The 22,900-nt window shown below is 36.8% G+C and overlaps 1 protein-coding gene across 2 annotated transcripts; it reads right to left on the bottom strand.

Annotated features, from left to right (window-relative positions):
- Nucleotides 1–915: 915 nt before the first annotated feature.
- ENKUR (enkurin, TRPC channel interacting protein) lies at nucleotides 916–22,900 on the bottom strand. Of its 2 annotated transcripts, none has more exons than XM_083823645.1 (6): nucleotides 22,749–22,900; nucleotides 19,520–19,665; nucleotides 16,074–16,300; nucleotides 13,805–13,951; nucleotides 9,621–9,790; nucleotides 916–1,418 (listed from the first exon to the last, which is right to left on the bottom strand). In XM_083823645.1, the coding sequence occupies exons 1-6, from the start codon at nucleotides 22,814–22,816 to the stop codon at nucleotides 1,286–1,288; spliced, it is 891 nt and encodes a 296-aa protein (XP_083679771.1). In that variant the 5' UTR covers nucleotides 22,817–22,900; the 3' UTR covers nucleotides 916–1,285. The 2 variants fall into 2 exon arrangements, with proteins under 2 accessions (XP_083679771.1, XP_083679772.1); XM_083823646.1 differs by lacking the exon at nucleotides 916–1,418 and adding an exon at nucleotides 7,172–7,745.

Below are 22,900 nucleotides of genomic sequence, written 5' to 3' on the forward strand. Positions count from 1 at the left end.
CTTTCCTAAAAGTGAAAGTTGGTTATAACTTCCAGTATTTATCTTTTAAATATAGAAGTGGTAGAATTCTGCCATTCCTATAGCAGAAATTATTAAAGGAAGAAAAAGCTGGGTTTAAGGCAGACCTGGGCATAATGAAATATGCCTAGTGATACCTGAGCAGTTATCACAGACCATGTAGGAAGGCATTTCAGTTTGGCACACTGCTTTCTAGAATGTAGTTACAGAGACTTAGAGACCGCAAGTCATAACAGGTGGATCCAGAGAACACCGTGGGTGTGTCTAAATCAGGAGCATGGCGTCCAGCACGGCTGCCTTTTAGGTGCATCCTCTTACTGCATTCCCACTTACATTAGAAATGACAGGACAATTAATACTTTAGGAATCTGGTGTTAAGAATATTTTTATAAATGAATCTACAATTACAGTCTGGTTAAATACTATAATAATTTAAAATGCTCTTGCTACAGGCGCTTTGGTTCTTATGTTTAGCCAGATCTGTTTGCTTTTTAATGCGTTAAGGATCTACTCTTAACTATTGCTACAATTGACAATATATCTCAAAGAACAGAGGACCACATTTACAAAGTGAGGGAGGCCAACTCCAGACCATATCTGTTTTGGATGTGATCTCTGTATATGAAGACTGAGGTATGCTGCAAAAAGATGGTTCATGTTCACAGTGCTTTAAAATAAACTTAAGAAAAGGTCATGAATTTGATAAAGATCATATACAGATTTGCACAAACCTACGCAGAGTAAATACTATTTCTGTAAAATATATTGGAGAGCTTCATAATGGGTAAAATCCCTAAATACTTTTGCATTTCAATTGCATTTCAAATGCCACTGATTTGTGCCCACAAGCTCTTTACAAGATCTAAAGATTCTTCTTGCTTGGAAGTAAGCTTCTAAAGCCCACGTTTGTCCTAAAGCTAATACAATCTGATTCAGTTACTACATGTTACATATGAAGCTGCTGTTAAATAAACATTATAGATCTGAGCTCTATAGTTTTGAAGCTACTTATATTACAGCTGGGATTTCAGATTAATTTTGCCACTGTTGTATGCCTACTGGTTTCTTCTGCCATCTGGACTACTTGGGGGTACTACTAGAGTTTTCTGCCTCTTTTTAAACCACATTCTTTATCAGACCACAGGAATACAAGAGTTTGTTCAAACTACACCACAGAAGGAACCCCACAGGCAGAAGTTTAAAGATTTGGAAAAGATTATGATCAAGACACTAAAAAATAAATTCCTCTGGCATTGTGCTGAAAAACTTAAGCAGGAAATGTTTGTCCGGTCAAGGTTGTTCTGTCAAGGTTGGACGACTGCATTTTGTCAAGTCTTCTTTTGGTATTCTCTTCCAGTAGTTTCACAGGGCTCACTCCAGAAGTGCAATGAAGTGTCAAGCTAATAACAAATAAATAAGAATATGTAAATGAAAAACTAGATAAATTTAGCGGGGACATAGTTGGAAGGGTAGTGCTAATAACAACAACCATCAATCTGCTCCTGCATGTAAGATTATTCATTAGCATAAAATGTAATAGTTTGGGAGTTTTTTTTTAGTTTTGTTGCAAATGTGACAAATTCATGGATCTGTAAACCCACAGAATTAACAGAAATCAGAATTAATTAGGTTCTTTGTGCATGACGGGAATGAAACTGCTAAGGATTTTGCTGTGGAGCTATATGTTCTTACTGGCTATTTACATTGTTTTTCTACAGTCTGATCTGATTTAGAATGAATGAATTTTCAGTAGATTTTCAAACCCTTCTTAATTATGGTCAAAATGTGGTTAGTTAAAACACGGTATTAGGGCCTTAACTGTAAAAAAGAATGTAAGCATTCAGAAGAGCTTTTCTGTTTTGTTTAGCTGTTTGTTCATAAACTAAAAATAGGAGGAAAAGAGTAAACACTTTCAGACATACAACCATGGGAGATGATCAAAGGGGAAAGGAACAAAGAAAATAGGGTAGAACAGTGAACTCATACTAACAAGTAGGTCTGGACACATAGCCAAAAAACATAAAGGAGCAGATGGAAAAAGCGACACACAAAGAAACAAAGCAGAGTTAGGACTTATATGCAAATCCCTTGTGAACAGTATTTATATCTTGAGCCTTCACAAAACTAACTTTATAATTTCAGTTACACATCTTTTCCGCTCTTAGCCTGTTACTGATGAAAGCAGCACATGTTCCACAACTCTAATGTAAAGAAATACTGAAAACAGAAGATTGGGGGCAGGGGTATAATCCAGAAAACGGTCCAAGACAAACATTATCACATGGTTACCTGTTAGCCTTTGCAACTCCATTATGTATTCCCCTCCCAAGAAGTTATAATAAACATTTGACTACTCAATTTGATATGTAAACACCCAAAATAAACAAGAAAAGCATGAAAATCCAGAATATTTCAAGAGGTATGGTTTACCTAGGTGGAAGCTTGCCAATTAGGGGATGAAGTAAGAGCTCTTATTCTGGTTCTGCCTGTTGCTGCAGCTGTTATGTCAACAGCAGAACTGTAAATAATCTCATGAGGCACAAACCGGCAGTTGTTACAAGATAAGTGATCCCCCTCCACCCCCACCCCAATTGTTGCAGAAAAAGATGCTTACCTTTTAGGTAAAATGCTCGCTGAAGACAATATGAAAAACAAAGTCAAGCAGATACAGTACTTTAGGGTATGTTGAAAACAATTTAGAATTTCTTTTATATCCAGCTTTAATATATTCCAGAATTTTGAGTTCTTTTGCATTACCTGAGGCAGTTACCAAGTCCATAGGTGACCGTTGAAGACCACAAGGGCAGAAAAACTATTTGCCAGATTGTTATGGATGTCTGTGAGAACATAAAGCAGTATTTTAAACTGTTTCCCTATATTCAAGAACCTAGGGAGATGGTAGGAAAAGCTGTCCAATTAGATAGAGCCAGGTAGCATCCTACAATCCGTAGCAGTATAGGTGCTATACTTTGCCTTCGTGACTGCTGCACTATAGCAGCTATTGGAGTGGCACTGCAAGCTGGAACGTAGCTTCTGTCCATGTCAAATTCAGCAGAATTAGCACCTTTGGGAACTGGAAAATTCAGCTTTAAAGCAATTTCAGCATCTAAGATCCACAAGTGAAACTCAGAGCATTTACCTATCACAGTTAACCTGTACTGAGTCTACAAGACTGACTCAGGCTTAATTTGATAATTTTTTTATCAAGAAAATGGCTAAAAGCTGACATTCAGATGTTAGTCTGTTTTATATTTTTTATAACTTTTAAATCTGTGTTAGGTACTGCTTGACAGACTTTGGGGCTTTGACTTATTTGGTCCACGATAAACATCTTTAATACAAAACTATATTTTTGTTTGTTATTAATCTCACTCTGCCAGACTAGAGCAACTAGATCTTCACTTTGTAATTTCCTGGCTTCTGAAGATACTCTTCCTGCTTTTCAGGTTCATGTTATTAATATAGAGTTCTTCATAGCTGAAATAAATGCAAACAAAAATTTCCTTTTGTCCTTTAATACTAGTATAAACTTTATTTCCTTCATAATATTATGCAAATATTTCTCCTAACCAGCTATTGAGAAGTATTGACATTTGAATGATAAAAGATCATTTTCAAGAAACGTTGTTCACATCATATCCTGTGACAAATTCATGATGCACAGCTATGAAAACAAGTCAGGAAATTGTAAATATGTAGTGAGTCGCACCCAATGTATTGAATTTAACTGGTAGCGTTTGTTCTCCTTTTAAAAGAGGTTGTTCACTTGAGTTGTCCCTCTTTTTTTCCCCTCTAAATAAACTACAAGAAATTTGAGAAAATCCACAAAACAGAAGATTTCTTAATGCTTTATATGAGTAAATGACTAACAGTTTAAGGGCTTTTTTTTTTCTTTTTTTTTTTTTTTCCCCAAAATAGCTCAGTCTTCTTTGATGTAATTTTGTATACTTCACAGCTTGCTTAGAATAAACATTGCAGTAACAAAAGTGCATTGAGAAGCAGAATCTGGTCCAGCAAGTTCTCCTGTAGCACAGGCCTGCTAAATGCGCACGGCTGGCCAACCACCGAACTCTTTAGCTGCACAGAATGAACCCACACCCTGAGAGCACTGGAATGCTGCGTTAAGACCATTTGCTCATTTTATTGTTTGTGTAAAAGACAGACCATCCCCCTTGAGCAAACAGCAAAATGGGGTTGCTTCTTCGCTCTGTAGTACTTGGGGCCACGTGTTCAACACTACTGATTTTTTTTCCTCTGAAGAGAGAATTATTACATTGCTTCCTGAACATTAATATGTCCCTCCAAGCAATGCTGGAACAATTCTAGAGGTACCTGTTCATCTTTACAACTGCTTTGTGAGTTAAAGGGTTGAGTCGCCTACATTTTCCACGTGGGGACTGACACCTAGCAAGAGTGAACTGAACATTAATTTCATTAATCTTGAGTGACCGTATTGAGACAATAGTTTTCAAATTATTATTTAGTGCTGTGCAGGTTCAAATCATAGCTTCTATTAACTTCAGGCATACTTATCCTGTATGTAAAACATGCAGTCTCTAATTGCGGCACTTGGGAACCCCAAAAATGCAGAACTGCATTGTTAAAGGCTACCAGTGAAAAAGCCAGGTATAAGTAATTTACCATTGCATTTCAAACCATTTCTGTGACAAAGACATGACTAAATCATATTGCTCCAGGGAATAACTTAAGTGCCTTAAATTTTTCTTCCTAGAACTCCTACTTTCCGATTGCTGAAACAAACGAGATGAGAGTTCTTGGAAAACAGATCCTTTTGGTAAACAATTTGAATCCATTCCCTTTATTGCGTGGTCTTGATTCATCCCCAGATGATCGTATTTATTGTTATTATAAGCACCTAGGAGCCCTACTTATGGACAAATATTCTATTGTGTCAGACACTATGAGAAGAGAGAAGAAGATTATCCACACCACAGATAACTTTCAGTCTAAGCAGAGGAGAACAAAAGGCTGCAGAGTGCCAGAGGAGTTAAAGGAAACTGCACTGGTCAACACGATAAAACTAATCTCAGTTTACCAGCAGCTTGGCTGTTGTTAAATTCTTGGTAGGCATCACTGGAAAGAAACATTTGAGGAAGGAATTGAAGACAAAGTTGCCCCGGTGTTTGTGTGAACTTCTCCATGCTGTGGAGTCAATGTGAAGTAATGGAATAATGATTTAACAACACAGGCTAGTACTGTGATCGAACAAAAGTTCGTCATCACAGGAGCATCAAGATCAGCCTATGTGAATGTAAACTACTGTTTGGCTATGCTCCCTCATCTACAACCATTTGTTCGAGGTACAGTGTAGGAAAAAAATAGATATATTTTTTATAACTTGGTGAAACAGCAGTCATGTTTACCTCAGGACCCTTTAAGCAGCAAAGAAAGAACACAAACAAGAAACCCAACTCACCTTGTGTTCATACCATAATGCCACTGCTTAGCCTGAAGGATGAAAACCTGAGTTTACTCACACTCTGTTTACATAACATTACATAACAAAAAAGAGCTGGAGCAAGATCAAGGCAGAAAGAAAAAAACAAAACACAACCTAGGAATTCAGCGGTTGAGTATAAATGACTACCTCTGATACCCACTCGCAGGGAGCAATGGCCAGTCCTCGTGAGTTTGGTCGGGCGCAATATACGTCTAGTTACGGAGGTGAATGATCACAATCGGCTGCTGGACTCAGCAGCTGGCTTCCCTGACTACGGGAAATCTCAGGGAACCTTAATAATAGGTTTTGCCATCAGGCTCTCCTGTAATTATATTCTTAATATTATGAGCACCATAAGACCGAGGATGAAAGCATTGACTAGGACTAGCATTTATCTAGACCTCCCATTAATCTGCATATAGGTGAAGTTTTCTTATCTGAACAATGTCTGGCTTCATTAGTGTTGAAATTGCCCGATACGTTGTTTTCCCTGAAACATATGGCAGCAAAAGGACTAGATTTCAGCTTTGTGGCAGACTGATCACAACAGCAGTTTGTGATGCCAAATTTTTTTTACAAAACTATACAACAGGCCAGAATGCGCCCTCCTATAAAAAAAATAAAAAATAATAAAAAAAATAGAACACGTAGAGACTGAGGAAAATGAAATTGTTGAGGAATTTCTCCCGTATTATTTCTCCCATAGAAATTCACCCTTACTATTTCATGAGGGGAATAAGGTTACCCCTCTGCGAGGAAGGTTTTGAGGAGCTACCCTCAGACATAGTGCCTAGGCGTGCATGCAGATCCTGAGAAAACAGCGCTTTGAGTCCAGCCACATGGAGCCCATCTGCTTCTACCAGCTCTGATGCTTGCTCGAGGCAGCTCTATCAGAGCCATGCAATCAGGAACTCCCTGTGTTTGTGATGATGCCGTATCTGATTCCTTACTTCCTGAATATAAATGGTTTCATTCTGAAAAACAGCCAGTCAGATATTTATCATAATTTCATGTTGCTATATTTAAAAAATAGATGCACAGTTTGTCATGCACAACTTTCAACAGGAAATATTTTCAATTTGTGGCACCATAACTCTTACTGACCAATGGAGAATTGATACCCTCTTTAGTGTGTTTTATGGTGGCTATCCAATATAGTACTGACTATTTAAAAATACCAGGTTGAAAAAATGACTATTAAGTATCATAAGTATTTTGATTATGTTCTTTCTCATTATTTAATTGTCAATAATTGACTGGTGAATTTAGAGAATGTTTCAACTGGTAATGCTACCTTTGCCTGTGAACAGAACTCCCATAATGGTGGCTGGTTTTTCAGAATGAAGTTAAAACTGTATTACAGAAAGGTACAAGTCCCACAGCTTCTGTGATTTAGTTCTGTTTTACTGATAGCTGATAATAAACAATTCTGCTGAAATTTCACTTCTATGTTTGCAAGAATGTATTGAATTTCTGAAGACTAAACCCTATTCTAGTCAGGACTGGTATATATTCTACAGTCCATCTGTGAGGGTGAAACACCTGGAAATTATGATCTGGAAAGTCAAGGTGTAGAAAAATAAAATAAAATAAAATAAAATAAAATAAAATAAAATAAAATAAAATAAAATAAAATAAAATAAAATAAAATAAAATAAATCATCCATTCTAAGTACAGTTGTTTCTAGGAAAGCATTTGATCCATCTTGAGTCTGCTTTAGTTTCCCATCAAATTTTTTAATCACGTGCCAACTGTCACAGTCAGTAGAAAGGTTACCATTGGCAGCAGTAAGTTTGAATTACATACTTAACACATTTGCTTAGTTACACAACTTGCCTCCTCAGCAAGTGCTCAGAATATATTGAAAACCTCAGAAAAAACCTCCAGCAGCTTGTGTCACTATAAAAATGCCATAAAGTCAAGCTGGGGGAGGTTGGAAGATCCTGCTGAAGAAAATCTATAGAACTGTAAATAAAATCAAAGTTACAAGAAGCATTTTAATGTTGAAATGTTAAGGAATGTCTGAGATGACATGCTTTTATATGCTAGGTTTTTGTTATATTTTGTTTTTAAACCAAGAAGATAGTTTAGAATGTTTTCTAACTACAGAACATTATAATTTCCCTTAGTTTATAAATACCCCAGTAAAAGTTCCACTCTCAGGTCTGCACACCAGGTCTCAACCTGAGCTGCCTCTAGGGAGTTCCACACAATACCATAGCAAGGACCTACAGTTCTGAAGATACAGGTTGGAGAAAGGCGGCCCTGTAAGAATAGTCAGAGATTTGCTTATATTATTATTTAATATCTTTTATGAAGGAACAAATCTATCAGATTAATTGAGTTAATTCATAATTTTTCTTTAGTTATAATGACAAGCACACGTTAGTTGACTCAAACATTACACCTTCAATTACTGGCATTTCCTGAAGGTATAAATACAGAGTTACATTCTTTGGATTCTGTAAATTTATGTTACCAGAGCTAAATGGTGAGAATATTATCCTTCCCTGTGTACTTTAAAAGGTTTTCATTTTAATACATTTTTCCATAATCATTAGTGTTGATATAAGGTCTCATAGAATACACATCCAAATAAGTGTGGGCTAGTTGCTTTTTCTAACTTTTGGGATACACAATCACCAGCATTTTCATAAAGTTAGTACTGATGATAAAGGGAAGATCCAAATCCAGATCCTCAGCATAACTCAGCCAAATGGTCTAAAAAAAATGAGACTGAGGCAGTGGGAATGCATGCTGTTTTGAAGTCAAAAGCTGCCTTTTTATCTTAAGCCACAAAAACCAGCCATGTTTGGTTATATTGCATTTCTTAAGAAATTATCTTGTACTTCATTAGCAGATAATGTGGCATGTTATTAAGTGATTATAGTCAGTGTGGTTTTGTTAAAATATATAGTATGATTTTTTTTTGAGTAAACAGTAAATGAATTTCATATTTTTTGAAACCACAGTTTTCTTTCAGCTTATTTTATACCTTTCAAAAATAGACATTATTGCTTTACTATAAGTTAGAAACAACAAAATACACATTCCTGCTCACCCCAAGCTTTCTTAGTGTATGTCATAGACAAGTTTAAGATGCACAAGAAATATAACCTAGAATCACTGTGAAGTCTTCAAGGTCCTTTCCGGACAGATTTATGAAATTAACTAATGCACATGAAAATTTGTCTTTTAATAGTTTATTTAAAATTCTTGACATCATCCTCTGCTGCTGTCAGATATTATGAAGTCACAACAGCTGCTGATGGAAATAATTAAAATAATACAGAAAAAGCTGTGTTCTGAAGTAAAGGTTAAGCAGTAGGAAAGAAAAGCATTTTTTCTTTTTATGGAAATAATTGCAGTACACTATGTCAGTATCATTTCTGCCTAGGTCATGACTCACATAGTAATACATTGTTTTCATTCTAACTTTACACATATAAAAGCAATCAGAACACATTTTTGTACTTTAGTTGTAGATTTAATATAGTATTATGGTGTTCTTTTTTACAGCAGCATACCAAGCTACATGTGGTATCCATATTGCATAAGTTCCTATATTATTATAGGCTTCTGCTACAAAATTCGTTTTTGGTAACAAAAAATGAATACACAAAATGTTATGTAGAAGCCAAGCCATTTAGAAATACAATCGCTCAAGCTTTTAAGTAAAGCACAACAGCTCTTTAATAACTAGACCAGAAGCCATCCCACCCTGAAGTTGTATTTACCAAGCTGTCTTCAGCAGTCAATTATTCCACTTAGTTTTGGCTACGCAGGGACAGAAGTGCTCCAAACATACAAAAGAGTATTTCTTATGCTTTTTGTATGATATTTATAGACATTTTAGTAGTTGATAAAAATTACAAAGAATAATAGATTAAAATCATGTTTATACACTTGAAGTTATATTAAACATTTTATTTGAAAAACCTGTGAATTATGTAGATGAGAATTAACTATATGTAACAACTTTTATAAGAAGCTACATACTTATATTAGTTGAATATTACCTTCTTCTGAATAGTTGAAAGTTTCAATTTCTTTTGAGCTTTTAGTGTTTTGTTTTTTTTTTCTTGGAAGGACGGGGGTATAGAAAGAGAAAAGAGGCAATATCTGAAAAACAGTCCTTACTCATTTGCAATGTAGATAACTTTGTGCTTCTCAATTACATCTATGTCATGCTCCAGTTGTTTCATCTGTGATTCCAGCTTTTCTTTGCGCAACTTCTTGGGTATGGTGTCTATTTCCACCGAAAGACACTGAAATTCATGGTGCACTTCCTCCCAGTTCTTTTTCAGCCCCTAGTGCCATCACAAGAAAAGGAAATACATGAGAAAAATGTACTTCGTTAAGAATAATATGCACATTGCAAGGTTTTTTTTTTTTTTAATTGTCTTTAAGTGTCACAGCAATGTTAAAACAATAGATAAATATATGAATAGTGTTTAATCATCTTAAATAGTTGGACTAAATCAATTAAATGCTTAAAAGTCAGGGTAGCTGCAACAGAAATAATTTTGACTCATTTTGATATAATATAAGGAATGATCTTCAAAAAACCCTGTGCTTTGGAGAGAAAAAATTAGTCTTTAGTAGGCAACAACCAAGTAATCATCAAACTAGCCCATGAAGGAGGAGCTACAAAAATTCTAAACTGACAAAGTATATCAGTGTGACTAACAGTCAGCTCCACAGCCTACCAGGAACTCAAGGAAGACTCTACACTTCATTTCCAGTCCTGTGTATCTTCAAGAAAAAAACTGTATAAAGTTAACAAAGAGTGAAGCTTCCTTATGCTATGTAAGAAACTTTCTATGCTGCCAATAATGGACAGGTAGGCAACTTTAAATGCTCTATTGTATCTAAATCTAGTATGCTCACTGAGGAACTTCTAGGGTTCATAAAAGCTCCCCCAAAACTCATGTCACTCAAATGACTACTTTTCTCCAAAATGCAACAGGAACTATTTTATAAACTTCACCACAGAAACCACTCCCCTCATAAACAGCAACCTTGCTGCTGCAGATACCACTGCATCGCACATGGTGCTACTGACCTTAAGAGATCACAAGAATACCAGTGCTTGGAAATCCAGCCCAAATTCAATGGCATTCTCACACAGTTTGCCTCACCACCAGCTTCTATTCCAGCAACTGAAACCTTCTTCAGACCAAGGGCACCTAACTGATCTCACAGTATTTTAACTGTTATGAGCTATTTAGAAGAAATTCTAAATAATTGCATTCCCTTCCTAATCTACATCTACAATAACATACACATGCAACTTCTTTATAATTTGGACTAAAAAAAATGTAGCTGTCACTGACCCTATCACCAAAAATTTAAACAACTGCCACCTTTCTGGAGTGAGGCTACACAAAGAACTACTAAAGTGAACTGTATCTGCCACATATAAAAGCCCAGGACTAAAAACCTGCCTCAAACAAACAAACAAAAAGCAATAATCTGAAACATACTCAATAAAATTTAAAACTTGCCTTTACATCCTCACAATTAGTGCAACACATGCTCTTACTTTCTCTTCGAAAGAGTATGACCAAAATCTGCACATCCTGTATATTGCCTATACCACAGCTGAGCGTAGGTTATTCAATGCACAAACATCCTCAAGAAGACTGTATGCGTGAACTTAATAATCACACCTACTATAAGGAACTCATACAGCAATCAGCAAGCAATACAATATGGTTATCGGTGAGAGAACACTTTTCCAAAACAACTTCATTTTTTTGGCTCTCAGTTTTGTTTCCTTAGGGGATATCACAAAATATCTTCAGAAATGAAGAACTGAAGTTAATCTCCCAGGAACTACATTTTCAACTCTCCTCTGTGATTCAACTGATACGCTAATTTCATGGCACACTGTGATTTCCAAATTCAGGTCCTTCTTCTCCACTATTCATCTTTTCTCCCAGACTTGATTATTACCTTGCTGAAGTCCCATTTACAAGAATTATTCTTAATCCTAGCTTTGAATCTGTTGCTTCCGTTTTAGATCTCAAGGACTCTTGTGCCTAAAAACTTGTCTGATTTGGTCCACTGTATGAATGGATTTAAGAGGAAAAATGCCCTTTCCCTGCAAATGCCTACTAAGCATAACATACATTTTAATATGCACTGATATTTTACTAATTCAAAGCAGTGTATTTGTTGCACAGAAATTCATATTTTTTTGTATATTCATACCAGGTATTGACTTGGTGTTGCCTATAGAGGTTATTCCAACAATCTTCATATACAAATACCTACCTAAATTTAAAAACTCTGTCTCAACACATGAAAGAAGAGCAATGTGCAAGGCTGTTTATTTACTGTCTTGTAATGCTACTTGTCTTTTAATCTAAGGTTGTAAAGCACTTATATAAGGCTTCTAGTCTACCAGGCCTAAAGTTTACTTTACAGATATATAGTCATGAAAATAAATACAGTATTTCTGATATTTTGAAAGAAAAGTCATTCAAAACTTTTTGAATAATTCTACTTTCTCTATATCAGTAAAAACTGGTTTGGAAATCATTGAAAACAGTGGGGTTTAAAACACATTAGAACATCCACTCATCACAACTTACTCCATCCCTGTAGAGCGAAGAGATCAAAAGCAGTTCAAAATTCCCTTTGTAAAAATCTCCCTCACAGCTCTTCCAACAGCAATGTAATATGCTGACCACTACTGCTCTGGGCTAGACCACAAACTGAAGATCTAACTCTATATAAGGAATTCTAATACACCCTGGATCAGTGAGAAATATGTACTGCATTTATCAACATTCTCTTTTATTCTCATGAAAGTTCAACCAAAGTAAGCATAATGGATATGTAGTTCAAAAATGTTGGCTCAAATTACTTCCATTTATTTTTGTAGGTTCATAAGGTTTGATTTTGTTCTCAGACATCTATTGCCACATATTCTTTCAAATCAGATAGTGCACATGTGTTCAATAGCAATGTCAATTATTTTAAAAGACAGGATTTCCCATGTGTCTACAGCTGAGCACTGGGTAGAAGTCTCATACCCTGAGGACACTAATTCCTCCTGAAGATATATCTATGTAAGTCATCTGGCCCATGACTGTTTTTGAAAAATTTAAAATAAAAAATTTTAAAGAAAATACTGATTTAACAAAAATAATCCCCCCCCTTTTTTTTTAATTAAAAAAAAAAGATTTCTGCTCACTCTTGTATTTTAATAATAAAGAACATAATTTTAATCAAACAAAATCAGATCTGTGAGCAGCTGTACTCACATGCCTTCTTTCACACATATTTTTGCTGCACAGCCAACTTGCTGGACCATCAGGCTGTCCCATGCCTTCCTCACCGTAACAGTATGTTCATCTTCCCCCTTGCTGTTATATTCCTTATACTGTGGTCAATGCAATACCCTCACTTCTCTCCCAGTTAATCTTTGCAAGTAAGTTAGACACTGGGTTTTGTCTCTAGTTATTCTGCTGATTTTTTTTGTGGGAATTTAGCATCTTCGAGATGTCAATCCACCTGCTAATTTGCTTCAGATGTCTGCCAAGATCCAAAGGCATTAAGGAACAGACCGACAAACAGATACCACAGTAATGTAAGCCTAATCTTCATAGGAAATTTGGCTAAAAAGTGGTTATGAGAAATTCCAGTTTAAAAATTGGATATAATTTTAAAATGTTTATTTTCTCTTTTTGTCTTCTTTTTTACTTCTCTATATCTTTTTATGGCATTATTTAATTTTAGAAAGACTTGTACAATAAAACTTTCTGAAAGACAGTATACAAAAGAGCTTGACAAAATAGAATTTTCCAGTCATTGTTCTACATATATATTGCAATTTAATTCTGTTTGCTGGTTTTGCCACATTTAAAAGCATAGCCTTATGTTTTAGCCAGTGAGGTCATGAGATGAAGACAGAAACTGCCAATAAATGTAGCAATGATGATATATATCAGGAAAAAAAAAAAGAAAAAAGCATGATTTGTATTTTTTATCATTCACAAGTAGAGAGTCAGAACTGTCTCCAGATCCATATAGGTTATTTTCTGCATTTCTTTAAGTTTCACTGAAATTCCAAGTAATTAAAGAGGACATGAATCTAACAGAATTGAAGTACCTGTAAAACCGGACTAAAATTATAGATAGATCAGCTCCCTTCAGCTCAATTTGCAACTGTTCTATAGCTCCATCTAGTGAAAAAGTAGGTAATTCGTTTGCCTTGCTTAAAGATCTAATTTTATTTTATTAGTCATATTGACTTACATTACCTCATTAATCTTATGTACATGTTACTAATTATACTACGTCAAAATATGCACCTGTAGAAGATTTTCCCTTTCTTCATCAGATAACTGCTTCATGGCTTTTTCCTTGAGATACTCCAAGACATGGGTCTCATGTTCTTTCTGAGCTCTCTTCATTTCTTCAGTTCTCTGTGTCACATATTTTGGTGTAATGCCATAATCCTATAAGTGCAAGAAGAAGTGTCTTAATGTGCTTTAAAGAAGAAAACAAAGACATACCTGTGATCTATAGTTTTACAAAGACCGTTTGAAATGGAATTTTGTTCCACTGAGCAATAAAATTTTAAATCACCATGTTTTTAGAAGTATGAAATGTAATTCTCTTCATAGTCTGAGAAAGACATATAAAGAAATCCCTTCGTGTTTTTTTTTTCAAAACTTCATAAGAGAATCCAGAAACCAAAACATTTATTTATTCAAACTGATGCTTGAGTGAGGAGTTTGAAATTTGTTAATGACAGAAAGCTAGTTTACATTTTACATGGTGCCAAGTTCTACTGTCTGGAATGCACATTCCTTGGATACTTTCTTTGAAAAGTCTTCCAGTATCCTGTTTTTTGCTGAAACATAGCATGCCACAGAAGATACTGAACAATGTTAACAAGATAGGAATGACAGACTATCTCATAATGGATATGGCAGATTTGTGTCTCTGGGAGGAAAAAAAAATTCTGAATATCCCAGATGCACTTGGGGTACACATCTATTTTGCCTTATCCTTTACTAAATGAAGCCTATCTAGCTGTCTCAGAAGGTACCTGAGTCTACCTTGTTTCTACCAAATGCTAAATGATTCACAAATCTTTTAGTGTAGGGTAGCACTCTATGTTAGCCAAACAAAGGTATCACAAGGGCTGCTTGTTCATGTTTTTGCATCTGCTGTTATAAGCTACGTGATATATCTTGTCTTTTTTTGCATAACACTCAGTCATGAATGGACTGTGGAGCTTGGAGAAGACTGACCCTGAAGACATGCCAGTTCTCTCAACTCTTGCTTTTTAGAGTTGTCTCGCATGGGGTCCTGCTTACTAGTTCCCTGAGTAAGCTGATGTCTGTTCTCCTGAAGTACAGGGTCTGTACACTATCACCTGTCTCCCTGAGGAACAGAGGATCTTGAACTACTTAATGGCTTTACAGCCTAGGTTACCACTGATCATTACACCACTGATCAGTTCTTCCTGGTTTGCAAGTAGCAGAATTAGAAGAGCATGACCAATAGTTGGCTCATTCACCATCTGTGTTAAGGAGCTGTTGCTGACATGCTCCAGGAACCTTTGGATTGCTTTCATCCTACTGTGTTGGTCTTTCAGCAGATATCAAGGAGGGTGAAGTCTTCCATGAGAATGTCTGCTTGTGATCTGAAGACTTCCTCAAGTTGTTTAAAGAGATTCCATCCAGTTCCTCACCTGACTAGATGGTCTGGAACAACCATGCTTGTGATGCTTACTGGCCTTTCCTCTGATTCTGATCCATGAGCTCGTCCAGCCTGTTGGCAATTCCATAGAAGAGTTCCATAAATTTGAACCGCTCCTGCAGCCAAAGGGCAAGCACTTCTCTTCTTAAAAGAGTTAGCGTGCAGCCATCCATCCACAGGACTCCAGGCAGAAGAGCTTCCCACCATGTCTCCATTATTCCGATGATGTTAGCTCTGAACCTGCACACAGAGCTCTAGCTTCTTCTGTTGCTCTCGCAGATTGTGTACAACTGTGTACTGACACTTGAGGAAGACCCTCTTCCAAAGAGTTTGATCTGTCCTTCTGACCTTCTCACTCCCCCTACCCTGCCCTATGTACTTATCATCCTGACCTCTGTTCCTTGATTGAACTGTAAGCTTTTAATACCACCTCCAGTTAAAAGCCCTTCTAACGAGGTTAGCAAAGATGTTGTCAATAATATCCTCACCCTGTTTTGTCCAATAGGCCCTATCTCTTCGCCAGCATCTCTGAAAGACTGCTGAGTGAGCAGAAGTTGAAGAAATTGAGTCCAGCTCTTTGTGTCTCTATTAGTTACTCCCTGGGTTCCCAATGCAACACATTTGTTATTGCTTTAGCAGCATCATTCTGAAAAATTTTTGCTGAGAGCATAAGCAAGTGAATACAGAGCAAAGGCAAGTAACAACTCTAGTGCCAGTGATTTCTCCTTGGTGAATTTCAAAGGTCTACCACAAAGAGCAGTGGTATTTAAATATCTAAAAAACACATAAACGTTTCATAGGAGAATGCAATAAAGAATCTAAAAATAGGCATTGCTACTAGTATTTTCACTATAATTTAATAAAACTTACCTTTTTTTTAATATATTTTGGAACAAGTCCTGAAGTTTCAAGCAGATATTTGTCTCCTTGTCTTCTATCAACATAAATAGGTTGAGGCTTTTTAGGCAATCCTGTGATAGCAGCAACTGCATTTGTATTTATAAAATTCTTTTTACTCTGAATTCCCATAACTGGGTGATCTGTCCTCCGTGGGACTGATAATGCAGGCAATTTCTTACTATCCTGTTCTTTTTTTCCTGTGAATTAAGCATGTAAACATTCTCAGTGATAACCTTAAAGAGCTTTGCAATTTAATGTTATTACATTTTTGAAGAGAGAAAAATTATGTACAAAATTACATAAAAACAGAAAGCAACTGTATCTACGCTGAAAGGATTGTTGGGGAACGTACTATAATGAAAACTAGTAGGCTTGTTGGGAATAATAGAAGTTACATAGCTTAGGAAATACTATGCTGTTTTGTAGATGAGTTTTCATAGACTATGCCACTCATTACCTCTTAACTGCAGTAGCATGAGACTTGTTTAAAATGTAATTAAAACTACTTTTATCAGAGATGCTCATTGTCAAGACCCTGAGAGCACTAGTAGATCCTAACCAGCCCCACCTGGTGCATCCACCCCACAGCCCAGGAGCCCCATTTCAGCTCAGCCCTGGGCTGTCAGTCCGTGGCTTAGCTGGCTCGCAGGCGTGCCTGCCCTTAGCCCTACTCCTGAAGAGCTGTGTGGTATCAGAGGGTGGACCTGGCCTGCTACCCCACTTTGCCTAGGCCATCGATAAGGCCCATTTTTCATCACCACCCCACTCTGCTTGCACACCTCTGCTGTGCTGGGCCTGCTGCTGTAGGTGAGGTCATTGCCCAGCCGGCGCTGTGGTCACCCTTAATTGCTGGCTCACCTTCCCTTAGGGAGTAGTCGTGTTCTCACTCTTCCATGACGCTCATAAACAACTTCTTGTAATCCTTTCTCCAGAGAACACAAGAACCCTTGCCTTTTTAGTGTAATCTTTTCTTCAATGTACCAACAGAAGGTCAGCAGCCTCCTGAGTAGTCTCACTTCAGGTGAATGATAAAAGACAATTCATTCCCCACCTTATTTCCCAACAGATACAGCCCTAACTTACGGTCATTATCAGAGAGAACTCAGAAGAAGCTACAATCGTTTGACTCAGGCTGTCTGAGTTCGTGTTCTTCTTTGACAGAAAATAAGTCTGTAACATCACGTGACAGAGCTCGTTCCTGCAACAGCTGGCTCCTGATACTGGCCCTAAGAACCAGGGGTTTTCCGGGATTTGTTTTTACAACCTGATAGCTTGCCATAACTTAGTACTGCAGGACACAGACTTAAATCTGTTTCTCCGAGGATGTTACTTTGGAAACCAGCATCTCAGTGAGCACCTGCTCACCCTTACCTGCAGAACACTTGTTTGGGAGGCACTGCTACTTCTAGAGCCAGCAACAGAGTTTGCTTAAAATGAATGCCAGGGCCCAGTAATAAAACAAGATTCAGCTGAAGATTAGGAAACATACTTTTTGTAGGGAATTGCTGAATAATCAAACTCTAGAAGAATGACATTATCCCAGACTTCAGGGGAAAAAAAAATCAATCTTTCAGTTCTGTCCTTGCAACCTACTTTTTAACTAGATGGATCAGTTTTCAAGGTGGCACAGATATCATAAACAAAATACCATAATCCCTCATAGATAACTGGTTAGGTTCAAAAGTCTCATGCTTTAAAAGAGGTCATTAAGCAATGTAACTTTTCTGACATAAGTATGAAACTCCATCCAACAAAGATATAAGAACTTTCTGAGTTAATGATGCAGTTCCTTCTCAAGATCTCTTAGGATCTAATCGTAGTTATGAAATTACTAGTTTGGATGGAAGCTATGATGTGTCATAGTCATTTTGAGGTTCTAGTACATTGACTCCAAGTGCAAACACCCAAGTACATGTTGCTGTTATGAAGTTCTGAATCAGCAAGTTGAAACAGAAATATTGTGAGCTGCTTTTCTAAGAAAAATGGGTCAGAGTGCTCAATCTCAAAATATAGCCTGTTTGTAGCAGTTAACATAATTTTACAATAGAAATACTTAAAAGAATCTTATGGACAGCTGCAAGTTATTGGTGAACTGGTTAGATTTCCTGTGCTCATCTAAAACACTAGTGTAGTAATTTAACTTCTTGAGCTTGGAAGCATTAATGCTCAGATGCCATTAGGTATTATATTCTGGTACAGTGAATGCTGTTCAACTTCCCTGAAAAAGTGAAGACCTAATTTGAAAACCACTCAGGATGCCTACAGGACCTAAGGGACCAAAGCTTACCTTAAGGTTCTAATAATCTGTATTGTCTGAGGCATTAAGCCTCCAAGGCCTCCTGTGATAGCCTGTATTTTCAGAGCTAAAGTCATTTGTAAGTACCACGCAAGTTTGGGTGCTGACTCACAGAGTCTCTTACACAGCAGTTTTTAATATTGTACTTCAAGTTCTTCTGTTTTTTTTTTGTTTTGTTTTGTTTTGTTTTTTTCCAAGCTAAAAACAATTTCTAAATTTCTAATTCTAATTTCTAAAACTTTCTAATTCAATTACAAGTTCTGACAGCAACGTACTTACAACTCTAGCAGTACTAAGAAGGTCATTCCACCCTTGCAGAGTTGGCCATGAAGCTGAACATAAGAACTGCCAACTCCTCATACCCAGTATTATGGTTTGTGCCTGAAAATAGGATGGTGGAAAACTGGTTCTTTGCAATAAAATATTCCATTTTTTTTATTTCTCTAACGAGCAGCCCTCAAAAAAAAAAAAAGTTCTATGCTTTGAACACTGCCAATTTAATGCTACAGGATTAAGAGCCAACAGTGAATACTGAAGAATAAAAGCTGTATGTTGGTGATAACATCAAGACAGACACACATACCTACTCCATGTCTTCAAGCACTAGAAACAATTAGTTCTATTTTAATATGCCTGTTAATATTATATACTTTATTATTAATGATCGGTTGCAGGAAAGAATGACATACGAATCTAAATTACATAACTGTAAATTGAAACATCAGCAGGATAGAACATACCATCAACATATTTTCCATATTTAAATAGCTGCAGGCAAAAGAGAGATAATTTTTCTTTATATTTCACCCGGCTTTGTACCATGACAGAAAATGCTCACTGTATTTACTAATCACATATAAAATCTCCTTTTTGCTTGTTTTAGTATTTTATGCGATAAATAAGAGAAACATTTTTGTGAAAAAGCAAATTAATTTCAGTAGCATAGAGGCTATAAATGGAACAACAGAAACAACCCCAGCTTACAAAAATCATTTAAAATTAAATAAATGAAACAAAACAGATCCTCCATAACTAAAAATATTATTTTCAATATTAATATTATCAATTCTAATATAATAAAAAATACATTGCCTTTCACATATTTAATGTATGCACTTACTCGCTGGTAGCTTGGGTTCCTTTGAATGTTTCTTCAGAAAGTTTTTTGGAGATGGCACCGCAACTTTTGCTGGCCCCATAGTTTTCCACTGAGCTTTACTTTTCTCTGTTTCATGTTTCACAGATGGTCTAAATGTTGATATATACCTTTGGTGTTAAACAATAAGCATAAAGAAGTTAAAGGTCAGAAAATTATTAAAAATACCTCTTCAAAGAATACACATTTTTGCCGTAGTTCATGCCAGAAGGCTGAGCTATTTTGTTTTGTACTCCCCAAACAAAGGCCATCATCATTCATATAACCTCCATCCTAAAACTACGCTCAGCACCACACTGAGAAGTTGTACTTCTGATTCTGAAGCTAGCTTGCTTCTTCGTTCTCCTCTTGTGTCTCCAAGGCCAGTATTATCACAATCTAGGAAACAGTTCCTGTATCATATAAATATTGAACAAAGACATTCTGAAGCTCAGCACTGCTTTGAATATTGCTTACTAAGTCTGACAAAAACATGAATTCATTATTTTTATTAGGTTATATGTTACACACTTTGGTCTTTGATTTTTAACTACATTTTGAAAAAAATATTTGTTTAGATGGCTTTTTGTTTTGTTCAAAAATGCATCCTAAATATGTAGTTGTTGTGCATCTACAAGAAAATATTAATCATGAGCCTACTTTGTTGGATTTTCTACATTTGAAAATCTGTAGTCTGAGGAAGATGCAAACACCAACGTATCTCATGTTTCAGAACCTGCAGTTGCAGTAGGACCTTGCATAACAGTAATTAAACATAACAGAGGAAAAAAAAGCTCAGTTGGCTTCAAAAGGTATGAGATCTGTATTGATAATGAGAACATTCAACGTTTCATTCTGTGGAATGAAACGTATTTTAGAGGTACGTAAAACCTCATGCTTCAGAAAACACTTCAAACATTGTTGAGAGTTGGACAGAATGTCCTTGAACATCACCTTATCTTATTAACGTCTAGCCACTGTATCACTGTCTGAGTGCTCCTGTTGAACCATTTGTTATATGTTATTAAAAGAGATTTGATACACAGCAAACTCTGTATTTCTTAAATGGCACAGACCTGAACTACGAGCCCGAACTACTGTCATCTGTCGTGGTTTTGGCATTGACTTAGAAGGCTAACATGAAAATCACAGCATCTCAGACATGAAAAGACGTATGCACACACTACTGTTTTGGTGTCATGTTGCATATGGCGCTGCACTTTCCACTTTAATCAAAAGTATGCAAACGTGCTGTGAAAGAAGGCAAATGCTGGTCATTAGCTGACCAGCAGTGATTTGCCTCCATCTGAAACATTGCTTGCATGGACACTTTCCTGAAGAAGCAGAACTCAGGAAGTTAAGGCTACTTCAAGTACCTTTTAAAATTTGTTCATCTTTAGGAAACGTGTCATATTAATCATGTACATAAGATTACATATAGTTTCAGAAATAGCCTATAATTATATGGGAGGATTTTTTTGTGTGTATGTGTGTTAAATTCATGCCAAACAGCCATATTTTAGGCATGAACCCACCACATTCAGAAACTACTGTTTTCCTCACCATTTCGTAAGAGTAGTATTGTAGCCACACATTAGAGAAAGGTAATGACTTTATGATGACTTACTTATTTTGAGGAGTTTGACCTATTAGTATTCACACTGTCTTGAAAACAGAAAGTGAATGAGAAGGTATTGAGATTACTGCATACTGGCATAAAGTTTAAAGCTGTCTTTTAACATTGCCTTTTGTAGACGGCTATAGGCATTCTTTTTGGACAAAGAGTTGTGGCAGTTGCATGTTTTCAGTGACTGCTGACACATTACCAAAACAGTAGATAAATGGTGTCATGCAGCAATAACAGATGGCTAGAGAGGGCTGCAAGTAAGAAAACGTGGTTATGGGGGACTTCAGAATCTTAATCCATTCAGCATTTGGTAAGGGGAAAAAAGACAATATATTTGTAAGAAGACAGTGAGTTCCTTAGGCCTCCCCTTGGTATATCAAAGTTGGGAAAAATGTAGATGCTTGCACTGGTTTCATGCCTAGTATCCAGCCAGCTGAGATTGAATTATATATGATCTCATTTTTAAAAAGACCCCAGATTTTGTATGCATTAAAAAAAAATGTTCAAGTCATGCTGTTAACCAGTTCTGACACTGTTGTTACCAGCTGGGTACTTGGCACATTGCAAAGTAAAACAGGAGGTGAGGTGACAAAATGTAAATCAATGAGATGTGAAGGGGATTTAGTCTGACTGTGTACAACCCAAAGAATCCCTTGCCCATATTGAACCTAATGGACTATGGTCATGCAGTATCTAAATCCCTGAGAGGAATTAAGACAGGAGAGGACCTGGTGTGCTGCTTGCCTTCCATAATGTTGTTTCACTGGACTCTGCCTGACAGAGGTATCCTTCATTCACACTGGAAATCAAAAAGGATGTACCATCTATTTTTTATATGGTGTATAAAGGTTCAGATCTAGAAATCTGGCAAGTCTGAACACTTTTACCTGAAAAGCATTCAGACTTCGTACCTTTGTTCTAACAAATGCCACAGATATTGCTATTCATTTTAAAGCTACCGAGTTATAGCCTGGGTTCACATTTCACTCAAAATGCTACATGTAACAGTGTTCTTTCATACAAATAGCAGGAACCTGAAAATACAACATGTACATCAAATATGAACTTCACAGAAACTCTCAGAGGATTAATACTAGGCGGGCAGAAGGCATTTTTAATGCTTTTAAGGTAAGGGGTGAGAAGGAAGCAAAAGAAATGATGTCGGAAGACACACCTGACGCATGAGAATGCAGGTGTGACACAGAAAAAAACTGAAAAAAAAGAGCTTTTCAGCTGCTTACTGAAAAATCATTAAAAGTGCGAACAACAAAGATGTCACGCAATTCCTGTGCGTGGGACAGTTGGCTTCGCAGCTTCTTTGTCACCGAGCGAGGTGGCACCGAAGGCACCAAACTGAATCATCATCAGCTCATGGAGCAGGCAGCAAACCCTCAGATGCCAGCCGGTGACTCATCAAGAGGCGCGATAACTCCTCAAAAACTCAAATTTTTTTAGTTACCTGCAAAAAAACTCAATTTTTTTTAAAGTTACCTGCAAAAAAATCGATTTGTTATTATTTTTTAAAGTTACCCACAAAATAAAGCACTACAGCGCCTTGCCAGAGCCGGTGCTCTCCGCCCCACGTACCTGGGCGGCTTGGCGGGCCGCTCCTGCAGGCGGGGCAGGAGGTTATAGATGCTCTCCGGGGCCGCCATCTTGTGGCCCAGCGTCGCGGCTGCGGTTGCCAGGGAAACGCGTTGCTAGGTGACAGCGCGCCGAGTGGGCGGGGCTACGCCATC

Source organism: Anser anser, assembly GCF_964211835.1.
Source record: "Anser anser genome assembly, chromosome: 2".
In the NCBI taxonomy this organism is placed as follows: domain Eukaryota; kingdom Metazoa; phylum Chordata; class Aves; order Anseriformes; family Anatidae; genus Anser; species Anser anser.